We start from the raw sequence: 18005 nt of genomic DNA on the forward strand, positions 1-18005 counted from the left end.
AACCTCGCTAATTCCTAGCTAGTCATTTTATAAGAGTGAGCACTTCAGAATATTATTGTGCCTGTTTACTGCTGTGACTTTTTTTCAAAATGCTAAGATACATGATTTTTAATAGAAGTGATTTGTTAGTGTATGCCAAAGGCAAAACCATAGTGTGTGTCACAGGGCAAGGGCAAAGTGAAGGGCACAGATTAAATTCTGCCTACTTTAGTGGATTCTCCCATCAGAGTTTTCCCTGAGCAATCAGTTCCACAGGGCCACAGAGTTCAAGGGAGGAGTGCTGGCACAGGCGGCTCAGGGAGCTTCCTGAAATTCAAAGGAAGATTAGCCGGGCAATGAAAATAAGACAGTTACATTTGCTAAGTTTTTGGTGTTTGATTTGATATGTATTACAATGTGTTTGATTTGATCTAGAGCCATTTTTGTTCTTTGTAAGTGATGAAAGATGGTGTATTTCTTGCATCACCAAATGTAACAAATCATATTTTATGATGCATGCAATGAAGAGTCCTGTGAGTTATTAATTTTTCAAGTAGCACTGTGATAGAACATGCAATTTGTTTGTAAACTATTGTTTGTGTGAATTTCCTATTGCACCCTGCTTCCCACTTGATCCTAAAGGTAGATTCATATCCCGCAAACTCGCATGCACTATCTCAGATTGCATTGTATCACAGTATACAAATCTCCTCCCAGAGGGCTTTTGCCTGAATAGAAACTGGAAAATAAAACAGAATTAAAGGGGATGCAAGGAGAGCCCTAAGTATTAATTCACCACCACATCTAAAGATTTTATCTACAAAATTAAAGAAGGTAATCCCTTCCTTCATGCCAACCACCTTCATCTGTACCTGACATGATTATGCCAACAGAAGAGCGAATTCTGGCCCACTCACTCTCTCTGTACATTAGAAACAAGTTTAAATCTCTTACTACCTGTGATACTAGAAGATAATCTACATTTCACCTAGGAAAATATCTACATTTATATAGTATGTTCTAACAGTTATTCTACTGATTACTAACATGGCAAATCGCAGAAGCTACAGCTTTTTAATCATAATTTCAAGTATATTTATTAAGTAAAGTTAAAAGTTATCATGTTGCTAATCTCAACATTGCAAGATTGTAGGGAGAGTTACAAAGGGTTTTTTTTAATTAGAATCACTGTTCTGATATAAAAAGTGATCATGTATGACTTTATATAGCTGTTTATACAGGAGAAAGTATAAAACCGAATTAGACCTCTTGTACTGTAAGTGTTGTTTAAACCATCTGTTAGGATCAAATTCCTACATTTCTAGGACACAGGATCCAGGTAAACTTCTGATCTTGCACTCTTTTGAAGATAGGGTCAGACAGAGAAACATATTACAGTTTTAGGTTAAGCACATGGATAATATAAAGAAATCAGCATTATAGAGCTAAAGTATTTGCAGGTTTTTTAGTTTATATACTAAGTTACTTGACCAAACTCCCAGAAACTCCTGTTGATACTACTAGTTGTAATTTGCAATATAATTTTGTAAATTCAGTTTGTATACACGGTTGCTGGATAAAATTTTTTTTTTTTTTTTGCAACCAAAATAATGAACATAAAATAACTTGTTTCTGTGCACCTCCATTCAAATCCTGCAGGGTTAACTCCTTGTTCTGTGGAGGACTCCGTGCTCTCAGCCAAACGGCCTATGTGCCACAGAGATGGAGATAATGGAGAGAGGCTGGGGTTGGGTGATGCCTTTCAGGACTAGAAATAGGGACTAGTTCTGAATACCATTTTTGGCACAAGTCTGCACTCTACATGAATCAATACCTTGTGTTTTAGTGGGAGTTTAGCACACTTTAACTTTTTTGTTATTAGAAATCTTGCACCCTTTAGAAGCCCTTCCTCTGACTGTGGATTATTTTATAAAGGCAGATGAAATATGGTTTTAGAACTTTTCTCTAGAATCAAGAATACTGGAGTTAGAGAACCCATAAGCACTTTGACACCTTTTTACAAATGTGTCTACTGTATTCTAGTATTCAATACATCTGTGTGTTTAAGGTATTTGTGTTCACATTGTCATGATCTAGAAGATTTGGGTTTATTACTTAATATATTTTAGCAAAAATAGTTTCCCAGCTATATTTTGCTTCCACTCCCCTTAGTCTTCATTTAGTTGGTCACTCTCCTTGTTGACTTTTTCTAAATAGAGAGTTTAACCCTGTCTAGTTTTGCTACCCTTCCTGCTCCTTTCTCCTGTCTTCTCAGCTCTTCTCTTCAACCTCTTTTCTTTGTTCTCAGTTCTGTATTGGTTTTATACTCCTTCTCTTCCAGCCTTTGTTTTTCATTTCACATTCTTCACTTTCTCCCTTAATTCTTTCTACATTCATTGATATTACTTACATTACTTATGTTGATATTACTTGATTACATATCTCCTCGTCTTTCTAGTTTTTGCCCTATTTTCCTCCTATCTTCTTTTTTCAGCTTCTGTCCACACTTCCTGCTTTCATTCCTTTCCAGCTATGTTTCCCTTCCAACCATCTCTTGTATTCTTTCTTCTCTGGCATTGTGTACCCTTGCTTATCCCAAAGTGCACTGGCCTGCATCAGTCCTGAGCTTTCCTCAAGGCAGACTGGTCATCCTGCAAGGAGCCAGGTGGAGACAGCAGATATCTCTTTAGATTCGGGTATAACGGATATGCTCCATATATAATTGTTTATTCAAATACTGGTTTCATCTGTATGTCTGATGACATGACGAAGCCATTCAGCAGATTAAAGATTGATCATCTGTAGCTTTTAATAGGAATTCATTTTTCTCTCCTGCCAGATTTATTTTTTTCAGCTGTATTATATAAATACATATATTAGAATACTTCCAAAATTATCCAGTTACTGCTACTGACTAAAGCACAGTTATATAGCAACTACTTATATAAAATAAAAATAGGAAATTATGCCTCTTGTTATCCAGAGTAGCTATTGTATGAGTGCTTGGAACCATTAATTTCCTCTCTCCTATAACATACAGAGCTGATTTGTATCTGTTTCACAAAAAATCCAATTTGACAATACTTGTTTACTGATAATATTACTGAAGTCAGTGGGGATTTTGGCATTTTGACTGAACTGTGCTCTTTCTAACTACTGGTATTGATTGTATACGTGTGTGGGATGTTTTTAAGAAAATTGCAGTTACAGAGAAAGAAGGGAAAGTGATGGAGCAGCTCATCCTGGCTGCTCTCTCCAGACACATGGAGGAGAAGAAGGTGCTCAGGAGTAGCCAGCATGGATTCACCAAGGGGAAATCCTGCTTGACTAACCTGATCACCTTCTACGAAGGAATATCTAGCTGGATAGATGAGGGCAGAGCGGTGGATGTCATCTATCTGGATTTGAGCAAGGCTTTTGACACTGTCCCTCACAGCATCCTCCTGGGCAAGCTCCGAAGGTGTGGGATAGATGAGTGGACGGGGAGGTGGATTAGGAATTGGCTCGATGGCAGGGTGCAGAGAGTGGTTGTCAATGGTGCGGAGTCCAGCTGGAGGCCTGTACTTAGTGGTGTCCCCCAGGGGTCAGTTCTCGGTCCGGTCCTGTTCAACTTATTCATTAACGACCTGGATGAAGGGCTGGAGTGCTCCCTCAGCAAGTTTGCCGACGATACCAAACTGGGTGGAGTAGCTGATAGCCCTGAGGGCTGTGCTGCCATCCAGAGGGACCTGGACAGACTGGAGGACTGGGCGGCCAGAAACCTCATGAGGTTCAACAAGGGCAAGTGCAAGGTCCTGCACTTGGGGAGGAATAACCCCGGACACCAGTACAGATTAGGGGTGGACCTGCTGGAGAGCAGCCCCGCAGAGAGGGACCTGGGTGTCATGGTGGACGACAAGTTGACCATGAGGCAGCAGTGTGCCCTGGTGGCCAAGAAGGCCAACGGGATCCTGGGGTGCATTAAGAAAAGCGTCTCCAGCAGGTCGAGGGAAGTGATCATCCCCCTCTACTCAGCCCTGGTGAGGCCACATCTGGAGTACTGCGTCCAGTTCTGGGCTCCCCAGTACAAGAGGGATGTGGAGCTGCTGGAGAGAGTCCAGCGCAGGGCTACCAGGATGATCAGGGGCCTGGAACATCTACCATATGAACAAAGGCTGAGAGAGCTGGGTCTGTTCAGCCTGGAGAAGAGGAGGCTGAGGGGGGACCTCATCAGCGTGTATAAATACCTCAAGGGAGGCAGTGAGGAGGAGGGGGGCGGCCTCTTTTCAGTGGTGGGCAGCGACAGGACTAGAGGAAATGGCTTCAAACTGAAGCATCGGAAGTTCCACAGGAACTTAAGGAAGCATTTCTTCACTGTGAGGGTGACAAAGCACTGGAACAGGCTGCCCAGAGAGGTTGTGGAGTCTCCTTCTTTGGAGATCTTTAAGGCCCGCTTGGATGCAGCCCTGTGCCACGTGCTCTAGGTGACCCTGCGTGAGCAGGGGGGTTGGACTCGATGACCTCTGAGGTCCCTTCCAACCTTCGGCATTCTATGATTCTATGATTCTATGATTCTAAGGTATCTGTTCTCAAGCAATATGCTTTTGCTTATTCGGTGTAAAAAGAGCAGTGTATCTCTAGAGCTGAAGAATTATTGCAGCTTTATAATTAGCATTAGAAGCACCAAAGAAGTGCCTTTCAGAAAGGTCAAATCAACAGCTAACTGCTATTTCATTGTTCTTTACACTTTTCAATAGGCCATTATTGATTATTCAGCCATGCATAAACACAGATATTTTAATATAGATGTTATATTTTTCTTAGTTGATGGTTATAACATGTATGTTTGAATCTTCTTTTCTGCTTCCTTCTAGTATTTTCCTATGCAGAAGAATAAATGGTAATTAAAATGTGCAGGATGAAAAGATGGAGCAGTCAGTGCTTGTACCACCAGGACCAGACAGCTTCCAATACTTCACCAGAGAGTCTCTTGCAGCTATTGAACAGCGCATTGCTGCAGAAAAAGCTAAGAACCCTAAACAAGATCGTAAAGACAATGACGACGAAAATGGGCCAAAGCCAAACAGTGACTTGGAGGCAGGAAAAACACTTCCCTTCATTTATGGCGACATACCCCCAGGAATGGTGTCTGAGCCCTTGGAGGACATGGATCCATATTATATCAATAAAAAAGTGAGTCTAATACCAGCCTTCTTCATATTGCTATGTTGGTAGTCTTTTAATATTTTCATGATATATAATTTGCTTAGAGTGCATAATATAGTTTGCTACTTCAGTTTTTTAAAAATGTAGAAAATGTCATTCTAATAATGTGGAAAGAGGCAGGCATTGTTGAAGAGCCTAAATATGGAATAAGTATGGGCAATATTTGATGCCAAAAATATATATATATTCTATCTTCCAGAAGGTTAGTAAATAGATATTTAGCATCTTCTCTTTACAAACAGTTCATTAAAATTGATTTACCTAATTCATGTTTTTGCAACACATTTACCACTGCTTTACCAATCCTCTGACTTTACAGGTGGAGTAATTCTTCAGTGATATGATTTTTAACATTAAATGAATCACATTTGCAATAAATGTAAAATTATGCTTTTTTAAAATTTGCTTGTTCAATGTATGCAGCAGCATACATATACATATAAACATATATAAATATATGCATATATAAATAAAATATATATAAACAGCATGCATGGAAATCTAGACACCTATCACTGCTGTCTAAATTGGTGGCAAAGTGCCCACTGCTTTCAGTGGTACAGGGCAGAATTCATAATCATTAGTGGGTATTAGCCTTTCTTTTTTTTCCCTCATTTTCATCAAAATTTACATTTTGGTCTTAGGAATCTGCTTTGGTAGCAGAGGCCTCCTGAAATTTTTAGGAAATTTATGAAATCCGTAGAGAAACACACAGATAGAGAAATTCTATTCTCATAAAGAGAATGTAAAACCCATTTAAAGGTTTCATGGGGAACCAGCCTTTAGCAGGTCTGTGATTGTTGCAGGATGGTTCTGCTGCAGAGCCATGTGCAGCAGAAAAGATTCCCAGTTTATAGCGCTAGCTTGCTTGGTTGATACTTTAATTATTAGATACCGCGATTATGGAATCTCTATAAATACCAAGAGAGGAGTTGTTTTGATTTCCACAAAGTACTGTGTTCTAAGTGTCTTTTAGCTTGCTAAATTTTATGTGATTTATGAGTTCTATTTTGACAAGTAGAGAAAAAATGATATGTGAAATAGCAGTATTTTTGTTTTTATTATTTGATGCCTTTGAGAGAGCCTTTATCTGCCATTCACAGCGTATGAAGATTCATTTTTAAATCCCAGTTCTACTTTTGCAAAGATAAAAGATGTGTTTCTATAACAGCAGTGTTGTGGAGTACTGTACTAATTGTGTCTGACTTTATCATATAAAATCACATATAATTGCACCCTTACCTGCCCACAACCCGTCCTGCACTTTCAGGGTCAAAAAGTCTTGTCCTGTGTGTCACGGCAGCAGGGGAAACCTTGCTGGGGAGGACCGACCAACAGCCTCCCATCTTCAGTCTCTAGGTATGGGAGAGCCATTAAAGTGGCAAGCAGCCATTTTGCCACCCTCGACAGTTAGATTTTCAGATGAAGCGTCTTTTTCTTTTCCTAGATCTGCATATGAGGCCAAATTTTATTGATTAAGTTATCTGAGATCATGGTAGCAGTACGAATAACTGTAAGGGAGAAGATGTCCTCCACTTTGGGGAATAATAATTCTGATATGTACGAAGAGAAAGTTGAAAGAGAAACACATGGTGATGCCGGTTCTCAAAGTATCTAGGACAGGATATAGAAATAGGCCTGAGCTGATGAAGAATGTAAAATATATTCATAAAAATAAACCCAATTTTCATTGCAGTTTATTTAGCTTTTGAGTACCCACTGAGACGGCGTTTCTTGATCCACATTTCACAAGATACTTTTTGAGTAATTTCTGATACACCTTTTATACAGCATCTTATACATTCAAAGTTCAATCTTGCCTTCTGTCCTAAGGCCCTGGGTTGTTAAATTTCTTTGTAATTGGCCTGTCACTCATAGTATGAAGAATAGAAAATTGTATTTACATTGATTTGAAATTTTCTTTGCATGGAAGAACACTGTCCACAAGTCTGGCCTGAAGACCTGGAAGATACCAGAGATACAGATAGATGTGAATGATCTGGCCTGTTTCTTTATAGGTGATACTGACATCCCTTGCAGCAGGAGAAAATGTATATATATGGTGTATAGCATGTAGGAACGTTAACAAGCATTGTTCATTCTACTTACGGAAGTTTTCTTAACTGAAGATGCAAAATATTCCTAAATTCAAAGCAGGCTTTCGTGCCTATTGTTAGATACTTTAAATACTTTAATCTTTTAGATGTTGTTAATACTGCATGATGCTTCAAACAAACTCACACCTGCATTGCACATGCTACAGTTTCCTTCTACATTTCCTCTGCAGTTGGCACACATATATCAGCATGGCATTGATGACATTTCAGCTTTAATAGCTGCTCCTGTTGATAATGATGCTGGCTGGAGCTCGGGCAGGTGGCATCCAGCCAGCTGGGATGGCGATTTGGGAATCTTCATTCCTGCCTCAGGGCTTGCCAGGCAGGGCTGTAGGGAATTGCAGCCAGCCCAGGCTCTCTGGGGGACCTGGCCTGAGGAGGCCGTTTTAGGGCGCTCTAGGGACAGTCTCCCCTTTGTGCTTCCAGCAGCTTACAGTGCATGCATTTGGGAAGGCTGAGGCTCGTGCACCTGCACTGAACTGCAGCAAAAGAGGGATCATCTGTCTAATCACCACTTTGTCTCCACTGTCCGTGTTTCTTCAAAAATAAGTTGGCTGTTCTTACTATCTGTTGACCATGCCTATTTGAAAATCTGCCCTTCCAGCTCACCTCCTTTCACTGTGAAAGTGACAAGAATGAAATGTGTACATGTAAAATTAATAGAACTTTTCAATTACAGAGCAAGATTGGACAAGCTTTTTGTATTCTTGCATGCATTGCATGCAGAAATGTCAGCTGGAGTGTTCCACATTTCCTCATTAAGATTTACTCTTCAGCAGTAGGCTTGTGCATGCCATGATTTTATATAGTTTAATATAGAATAATACAGAAATAAATATATACTGAGCTGATGTAAGAGCATTCATCTGTGGAGAAGATAGTCCTGAGATGAAGTGATAAAAACAGGAAAACCTGCCTAGAAAAACAAAAACAGACAGGTGTGCTAGTTTTCTGTTTTTGTAACTGTGTTTCTATGTAAACTAATCTTCAGGTATTAAAAAATATATTCTAAAGCTGGAAAGAAAAGCTAAAAATTGACAACCTCTGTTTAACAACAAAGCAGCTCATTATAGCAAATTCAGGTTATCGACAGACACTTTTGCAGGTAGCCTAAATGTCCAAATGATAGTAACGATTGCCTTGGGACATAATTATTTATTGCAATAGAATACTTGTTCTTATATTCTTTTTGCCGTAATGAAATACTTCTGACCTGATGTTCAATAATGTTAGTGTTTAGAGCTGTGAAGTTCAGAGTCCAAAACCATTGCAATGCTCTTGGGCTTTTTGGTCTATAACAGAGTAAAAATGAATTTGGGATTTAACCCATTTCTTATGTTCTACTTCTGTGTAAATGAAAATCTGGGTGTTCCCAGTCCAGTGGTGATTGCCTATTTGTGCACCAGCTGCCTCCACAAAGGATCAAGGAGTCCCCATCACTATCTGTAGAAAAGGGATCAGCTGGACCTGCGTAAGATCCAAACCTGCAGCAAACTCTAGTCCATCTAGTCCATTCATACTTTGAGGCCTGGCTATTTTCTCTTGAAGTTTGCTACATTAAAGAGGAGGCAAAGGATAGCTGAAACTATATGGTCTTTACCTCACTTTCCTCCTGCTATAGCTATGGATTTAGGATTGTTCCTTGTCTCCTCATGCCCTGGCTTGCTAGAAGGAGGTTGAATGATGCCTGGCAGAGAAGATTTTTCCTTTGGTCCTGGCACTTAAGCATATCAATCCTAAACCAAATCAAACCACTGGTGCCTGGGAATTAGTTATAGGAAGTGGAAATGCAGTGCAGTAACCTTACCTCTGAGTCTCCTAAATAATCACTTCCAAAAACTGCTTTTAAAGTTAACTCAGAGGAAGGAAAGGAGAAATAAGGATTTAAAGCTGTCTGTCCTGAAAGTTCTTGGAGGCCATGTCTTCCTTGTCAAGGATGGGTCTGTCTACTCTTTTTCCTGCATCTTTTCAAAATTTCTCATGTGGTAGAAATGTAGTTTCTTGTTTTATTGCAAGTAAGGCATAAGCAGCAGAACTGCAATCCAGGTCACAGACTGCAAAAGCTGCAAATCAGATACTTCTGCTTTCCTACTAATTTCTTTGAATTTATGTTCACACTGGAATCTCTGAGTGTAAGCGACCTTTCTGCCTTAATGAATAAAACACCTTATTATGAATAGAATCAGAAAAGTATTCATAATACTTTATATACTAACACAAATCTTCTACTTATTTAGAATTTCTTTAACTTTTCTCAGTGTATGTCTACATTATCCTGACAGTTTTGGGTACAATGTTTCATGTTCATCCACACTGCCTACGCATTGGCTTGCATCCGGCTGGAGACTGGAATGAGACAGCAGACGTGCCATGGAAGGAAGCTTGCATGGGGATTTGATGGAGCTGTTAGTTGGATTTTTGAGGGAACTCCCTCAAAAATAAGATGTAAGCTTGTTTCACATATAAGGCTAAAAGTCAAGGGACTAACAAAGTCATTCTGAGGACCACTGTCATGAGGTTGCTTTGAGTGAAAAATTAAAATTGAGATAGGAAATTTAACTCTGGTTGGTTCTGCTTATGCAGGGCAGCAAAAAGTAGAACAGCTAAAATAGCAGCAGTTTCCAACTGAACCTGGAGCTGGGCCAGCAGGCTGTTATTTTCCATAAGGTGTGAGAGAAAAGAGAGGTATGTTTAATATGTTTGTGTTCAAAGATTTTTTAAAAAGATATGGGTTGACAAAATGTAGGTGGTGTAGTCTTGGATACAAAGTAAGTAGGGAGTGTGATTTTTAATGTATTTTGTCAACTACCTCATAACTACAAAAGCCAAAAGCACAAGCCCTAGGTTCCTGAGCTACTGCAATTTGGGGCAGCTGGGGACAGAGTGGGAAGGGGAAACTGGCCATACCTGCCAAGGCCAGGGGGAGGCTTAAGTCGTGTGCCAAAAATCATTCCTCCTTAGGGTCTCAGGAGTTCAGAAGAAAGCTTCATAAAAGGTCAAATCATACATTTTTACCATTTGAAGGTCAATGGTTATCTATAATCCAGAACTGGAGTCATAGAATAATAGAATTGTTACAGTTGGAATGGACCTTTAGAGATCATCCCGTCCAACCCCCCTGCACACGCAGGGTCATGTAGAGCACATGGCACGGAGCTGTGTCCAAGCGGGTTTTAAAGATCTCCAGAGAAGGAGACTCCGCAGCCTCCCTTGGCAGCCTGTTCCAGTGCTCTGTCACCCTCACTGTCGAGAAATTTTCCCTTAAGTTCCTGTGGAACTTCTGGTGCTTCCGTATGTGGCCGTTTCCTCTAGTCCTGTCACTGGCCACCACTGAAAAGAGGCCAGCCCCATCCTCCCCACTCCTGTCCTTGAGGTATTTATACACACCGATCAGGTTCCTCCCTCAGCCTTCTCTTCTTCAGGCTGAGCAGGCCCAGCTCTCTCAGTCTTTCCTCATAGGGCAGATGTTCCAGGCCCCTGATCATCCTCGTAGCCCTGGACTGGAGAAGTTTAATTTGGAATCATTAGCTCAGGTTTTATCCCACTGCTCTTGGTTTCATGCAGTCTCTCTCCTTCAATGCAGACAAGGGGGAAATCAAATATATACATTATACTTTTTCTGTACATCTTGAGTCTGTTCTCAGGGCTCAGTACTAACATTTCAGTACTAACATCTAACATCTCAGTTAGGAGATTTAAGGATTTAAGTCCAGATAGGAGGTGTGTGACCAGGTTCATGAGCAGGCCGTGGCAGAGCCATGATGGAGAGCAAGGGCAGGGAACAGGACAAATAGGATGTGTTGCAAAAACCTCCAGAACGTGTAAAAAGCCAGCAAGAGATTTGGTATGGAGAAAGCTTTTCCTCCAAGATTTATCTCTATTTCTTCTCAGTTTTTAGTAACTTGATAATGTCACAGACCAGGAGAAACCTTCACTCACCTCCGTGTCTCCTCCACACCTGCACATCATGGGCCATACGCACTAATATGCCCATATCCAAGCAGGCCTGAGAGTTGTTTGTCTTGAACCTCCTTGGCATGTGTTCTGCCTGCCAGCCTGCCCACAAGCAGCGACTCACAGCCGCATTGCTGAGAGCCCAGCCCAGCAACAGTGCCCACAGCAGCAGCACATGCCCTGGACCACAGCGAGCACGAGGGTACCACAGGCCAGAATGCAGCATAGCTTATCCGAGAGATGAACTACTCTGGCAAAACAGCAACAGCAGCAAGATTTTAGGCATTTCTCTTCTTCAGGTACTTCACTAACCTTTGATGCTATGTGAGTTTAGGCCATGGTCCTTGCATCATCTCTCCCGTGCCTATAGCTTTCACCCAAATTATTCATCCTTGCCTCTGCAGCATATTTCATTCTCATTTGATTGATCCTGCAGCAGGAGAGCCCTGTGATGCGTGACTGTCCACATTTTGGTGCAGGACAGCCAGTGCTGTTGCAGCCTATGGTTTAAGCAAGCAATGTTGGCAGGGTTTGAAGTCATGCATTCTACATTTACCTACTGAATTATTTTAGAAAAATAGACAAGCTTTCAGACCTAATCTTCTTATGTTTACTAAAGAAGGCCTTGCATGCCTAAAAGCCTCTTTTTTTCAATAAAATAACAAATTTCTGTTAAAAATACTATATTCAGAAGAGTTTTCAAAAATCCTGCATGCCTTGAAGTTTCTCTAAATTTCATAGACTCTTTATTTGTCAAAATTTAAATTTAACAGGCTCTGAAAAAGTTTCATCCCTTCAAACCATAACTGCTGCAGAGAGGGGAGCTAGGAGGTATCCCTTGTTCTTCTCACTTATGTTCAGATGGCCACAATCCTCAGAGATATGGCTGGATGTGTTACTGCCACATCCCTCTCTCCTTAGCTCAGAGAAAAAATGAAATAAAATGAAAGCTGTAAAGGAATAGCTAGTGTATAAAATTATTTTGTTTATAGATTTTTCATGCTATTACATTGATAACAAACAGCCACAATAAAGTGACCCTCCTCTCTGTGGTATTTCAACTATGAAGACAAAGGCTAGTTTTTTTATGGAAAACCATGAATAAAACTATCATTTCAGTTAATCATTTCTACCCTGTTTCTTACAAGGAATGAATCATGTAAATGTATCCTACTAAGAATTACAAGAAGGTTGTTTAAGAAAGTGTTACTACAAAGTTACTGCTTTTCTATATTTAAAATGATTGTTTTCTATGTATCAGGTAAGTACTGAAAATAAGTTTTATATGCAAAGTAAGTGTGAAAAAATCTAATTTTTAATGTACTATATATATAAAGAGTTCTAGTGATTGTAAGAAAAGTTTTAAAATGAGCATCTATACTGAATGCACACTTATATACTGCTTTTTCTTTCTCTTTTTCAGACCTTTATAGTATTGAATAAAGGGAAGGCAATCTTCCGATTCAGTGCCACTTCTGCCCTGTACATTTTAACTCCTTTCAATCCTCTTAGAAAAATAGCAATTAAAATTTTGGTACATTCATATCCTTTCTCAGTTGTTGTTCAAAATTTTGTTCTTAAAAATTAAGCAAGCCCATAACTGTTTCTGTGTCATCATAAATGACAAGTGTTTATGTCCTTTAGGTTTACTTTAATTTTACAATGTAAACAATGGTGAAATTCTGTAAATAATAGATTTTTTATGCATTATGTAGTTACATTTTAGATATTCTTTGCAGTTTCATTATTTCTGCTGCAGAAATCTATGGAAGTGATAGGTTTAAGAAAACACAAGTTCTCTTAAATCGTAAATACTTTTCAAGCTTTTTACAGTCTCATGAATCTAAAGGCAATTAAAATTTGTAGGAATTTTTCAGAAAGTGTCTTCAAAGTAACTTTGATATGGAATTGTTATGTGTTCGTGGTTGTTTTTTTTTTCACTATAAAGCTACTTATTAAGTAATGATAACTATTTTTTTAATTGCAATTTGTGCTCACAAATTCCAGGTAAGGTTTTAGTTTCACAAGTAACTAAACATGTGTTCAGCTGCTCAGGAATAGCTTGCTTGCGTGGTCTTGCCTTTTTGGCCTGTGTAACAGGACTGGGCCTTTCACTCTCCATGGGACAACGGTGCTCAAGCGTGGAGTGGCTGGCAGCTCTCAGAAGGTCGCCGTCTGCCCCTGCTCCAGGTTTTCGGAGCCTGCGCACCCTGTGCTGCTGCATGGTGCCCTGGGCACCTGTGCCCAGCCGCAGCATGGCCTGGTGCCCCCTGCAGAGGCAGCGCCTTTCCCTGCACTCCCGTCTCTTCCCCACCGTTACTCCTCCTCACTGCTGGTGCCTCTTGTGCCACCGGAGACAGGAGATGATAACAGCACAAGTTCCTCTCTAGAGCTCTGTTGTTTCTCTGCCTGGTCTTCTGCCCTTTCTCCTGTGGCCAGTCTGATGTCAACAAAGGCCAAGCATGGAGCAGAAGGGGCAATGCAGGAGCACTGGGAGGTGGCCAGAGCTTGCCAGGGCTTGCGGGATTGGGAAGGGACAGGAATAGGTGCAGGGAGCAGCCAGGAAGGTGCAGTGGCCACTGCTGAGGAGCACAGGGCAGCTAAAAAGTACCAGGGCCGTATATGCTCACCCAGGGTACTGGGTGCAGAAGCACTACCCTACTCTGAGGCTGTGGGTTTCCCCGCACTGAACAGCAGGTTTCACTGCATAGGATTTCTGTGACAGCAGGATTGTCAAAATGAGTGAAGTCACTTAACAAAAGTTATCGCAGTATTTGCTACTTGTTCAGGAATTTCACAAAGGTCACCTATCTGTCCATGGGAACCAAGCAGCAAAATCCTTTCTGTAATCTGAATTTATACTTGAAAATACCTATGGATTTTTAAGCATCTGTAAATGGTGGTCTTTAAAATCAGCACCTCTTTTCTGTAGTGTTTGGGTTAAGACGTTACTTCTATTCTTTCACCTAGAGTGAAGATGCATTCTTTCTTTCCAATGCATACTCAAACCCACAAAATATTATCTACTTAATTTTGAAAATAAAATTATATGTTATGGGGTCTTATATACAAGTTTATCTATAAACTGCTTTCTTTAAGCTAGCTTCTGTGCCAGCTATTCTGATGCAACTGTTCTTAAGTAGCACATCATTTAGAGAGAAATCTTGAAGAGAATTTGCCTTTGGTATAGAAGTGTAGCATTGCTGATTTTTTGCTGCCATCATGTGGTCATTTTGAGTCACTTTTTAGTCAAATTTTCTTACATGTGTCGCTGTGGGTAATCAGGGTTGTTTTTGAATCAAGGGAAGGACTCATTGGCTGTTCATAGCCAAGAAGTGAATTGAAACACAGCTGCCCTAACTCCTTAGCACAAGTCAGTTTGAGCTATCAGTCTGGGTTTGATAGTCCCAGAATTAATACTCTGTGTTTCTTCATGCTTTTCAAGCACTTGACCACAAGCCAGTATTGACCATTTTGACAAGATAGCATTGGTGGAAGAGGACATTCTTATTTTCCTGATAACATGTCCTGTGTGTCCAAATACAATTTGGTGCAATATACCTGCCCCCAAGTATTCTGTGTTTTGATTTCATCCAGCAGGTGAAGAGACACAGGTAATAAGTCAAAAGTTAAGCTGCATGGTGTGATATTGTATTGGGAGATTTACTACTGTATTTTCCTTAACTTTAATTTACATTATTTAGCATGCTGATCATGTGCACTATTTTGACGAACTGTGTATTTATGACCATGAGTAACCCTCCAGACTGGACAAAGAATGTAGAGTAAGTTGCATGTTTTATTTAAAGAAATTCCTCTCTCAGCTCCATCCCTAGAGGAGTCAGGATGCTCATGACTGCAGTGGTGTGTGCTGGCAGGAACTGCTAGGAGACACTGGTGCTATTTCAATACTCTGTAAACTATGTAGAAATGGTAAATAATTATATAAATCTCCTGTAGTAGAACAATAGGATGGAAAGGAAATAGTTATCTGTTAAATTAATCTGTAAATTTTTCTGTTACAATTCCATGTGAAGTTTTCTCTCATATTCACATATTGCCATCTACATATGCTCTTATGCCTCCTGTACATCAATGCATTAATAGCAAGAGAAGGGCCGTCCACCTGTAGGTGCCAGTAAAGGAGAACATGTAAGCACAGATCTACTGAGTATGGCACACCGATGCATGTTCATATGCTTCCTTTTTTTTAGAGTGAATGCCATATGGTTTAAATGTTTAGTGATTCAGACAGTATCCAGTAAGTTATTCCCACAACATTCTTGGATAACAGTAATGGATCTAGTACTGTTCATTTTTTAACCTGAATGTCACCAGTGTGTTTTTAATATACTGCTTTGTTTTATTTCTTTTGATATATGCACAAGATCAGGACTGGTCTACTTCAACATGTGTCACAAGAAATGCATATAAATATGCACATATGTGTGATGAATACAATGAATTTTAGGAGAAATTGCTCATTGTCTGTATTTCTTTTCCAGCTCTGAAATGAAATAAGTTCTCCATTTTACCCTAAGTTTTGTAGCAAAATAGAAATGAAAAATGTTGCTACTTCCTCCATTAAATTTTCTGATATTTTCCAGATATACGTTCACTGGAATATATACATTTGAGTCGCTTATAAAAATCATTGCAAGAGGCTTCTGTTTAGAAGATTTTACTTTTCTGCGAGATCCATGGAACTGGCTTGACTTCACTGTCATTACCTTTGCGTAAGTTTTTGTTTTATGCTTTTTCTTGGAAAGTGAAGGGTACAAAGGGCATGAAATTAGTATCAATAAACATTGATTTTTAAAAGAAAATTGCTCTATGAATTTACTTTGTCTAAAGCAATATTCACATTCTAAATGCATATTTTGATGTAAATGTAAATGCTGCAGAAGCCATTAGTACAGTTAGTATTAGAGCGGCTAATTTCATGTCCTGAATTTTTTTCTCTGAGCAGAAAAGGAGCATCCCCTTGACTTCCTTCTACAAACTTGCCAATCTAGTCTAGATAAATCTTAGGCTTTCAAAGTTAAATCACTGTGATTCACTTCAGTGACATTTAATTTAACTGAAGGCCCTGAAAGCATATTAATGCAAGGCAAACTGCAATGAAAGGTAAACCTCTGACTGTTGCTATTTAGTTTTTTGATAAACTCGCCAAAGCGGTCTTGATCAAAGACCCAAGTAAGTAGCATAAGCTCTGCCTCAATTCTGAATAACTGTGATTTAATCCTACAGGTATGTAACAGAATTTGTAAACCTAGGCAATGTTTCAGCTCTTCGAACTTTCAGAGTATTGAGAGCTTTGAAAACTATTTCTGTAATCCCAGGTAAGAAGTAGTTGGTGTAAGGTGTTAGGCCCCTTGTACCTCCCAACTGTTCCTTTTTATCCTGTCATTGTGTTTGTGTGTGAACTCCCCTATTGCAGATATGTGACAGAGTTTGTGGACCTGGGCAATGTCTCAGCGTTGAGAACATTCAGAGTTCTCCGAGCTTTGAAAACAATATCAGTCATTCCAGGTGAGAGCTAGGTTAAACACTGAGGCTGACTTTAAATCACCGAAACTGAATGCACATTTTTTAAACATAAGCCTAATTTATTTCCACAAAAAAGCAGGAATCGGAAGATATTAGAATTCACTGACATCTCTGATTCGTTGCTTTTTAACATGAGCTCTTTCCTTTTGAAATCAGCCTTTGAGTTTAACAGATTCTTGCATGAGACATTGCAGTACACAGTGTGTGTGGTTTGCATCTTATGATGTCAAGCTTTCTTCTCCACATTCAGTGAAAATCAGTAATCCTGAAGTTTTCTTACCCATATGTATTTTACCTACATGATGTTGTGCGTTTTCTGTTGTGAATACTTGTGACTAAAAATGAAAATGTTTGAAATGTTGACTTAGTAATGAAGATAAAGGAATAAGATAATAAAGAATAGCATGGGCATTGCATGGGGGATTTATTATCTTAAAATTCTATGATTTTCCAAACCATTTCCAGTTTTATAGCATTGAATATTAATCCTATTTATTGTTGAATGGGCTGCTTACTGTAGTTTTATCAATCTAGTATGTTATAAAACTGATACTAGCAAAGGTTTGGGGCAAGAGGTACTGGCAAATAAAAAGAAGGAAGACTTTTATGTGGGATTCATGTACAACATGAATAATGAAGTCACTTGTTTTAGCATTAAAACAAGTGTTTTGAAATATATGCAACTCATTCCATTCACAGTTTCAAATGAACATAAAACTTCTGCTGTTTATTCATTTTCACAAGTGAAAAAGTTCCTCACGGAAATGTTATTTCACAGACATTATGATCATTTATTTGGGCTTCTGCATGAAATCTATAACTTTACTGGGAGATGTTATAATTTTTATGCTTTGAAATATTTAAAAGAACAGAAAAAAAAATCCTTTACTTTTGCAGGCTTGAAGACTATCGTGGGAGCCCTAATTCAGTCTGTGAAGAAGCTATCGGATGTCATGATCCTGACTGTGTTTTGTCTGAGTGTATTTGCACTAATAGGGCTGCAGCTGTTCATGGGAAACTTGAGAAATAAATGCCTGCAGTGGCCTCCAGAAAATTTTACTTTTGAAACAAATATTACTTCCCAGTTCAACAGCACAATAGGGGAAAATGGTACATTGGTTAATTCGACGGTGACTCCATTTGACTGGAAGGGGTACATCGAGGATGAAAGTAAGTATTAGCATAATTCTAACTAACTGA

General features: G+C 39.4%; 1 protein-coding gene across 4 annotated transcripts in view; it reads left to right on the plus strand.

Annotated features, from left to right (window-relative positions):
• Positions 1–4831: 4831 nt before the first annotated feature.
• The window catches only part of SCN1A (sodium voltage-gated channel alpha subunit 1), a 53836-nt gene continuing 40662 nt past the window's right edge, over positions 4832–18005 (plus strand). For 2 of the 4 annotated variants that reach the window (XM_026049458.1, XM_026049607.1), the window contains exons 1-6: positions 4832–5151; positions 12679–12797; positions 14951–15040; positions 15863–15991; positions 16506–16597; positions 17703–17975. In XM_026049458.1, the coding sequence (XP_025905243.1) occupies positions 4885–5151; positions 12679–12797; positions 14951–15040; positions 15863–15991; positions 16506–16597; positions 17703–17975 (970 nt within the window). In that variant the 5' untranslated portion in view covers positions 4832–4884. Of the gene's footprint in view, positions 5152–12678; positions 12798–14950; positions 15041–15862; positions 15992–16505; positions 16598–16695; positions 16788–17702; positions 17976–18005 lie in introns of all 4 variants that reach the window. The other 2 variants (XM_026049383.1, XM_026049530.1) reach the window with 1 other exon arrangement.

The sequence above is a fragment of the Nothoprocta perdicaria genome, unplaced genomic scaffold (assembly GCF_003342845.1).
Source record: "Nothoprocta perdicaria isolate Ctin4 unplaced genomic scaffold, notPer1 scaffold_0, whole genome shotgun sequence".
NCBI lineage: Eukaryota > Metazoa > Chordata > Aves > Tinamiformes > Tinamidae > Nothoprocta > Nothoprocta perdicaria.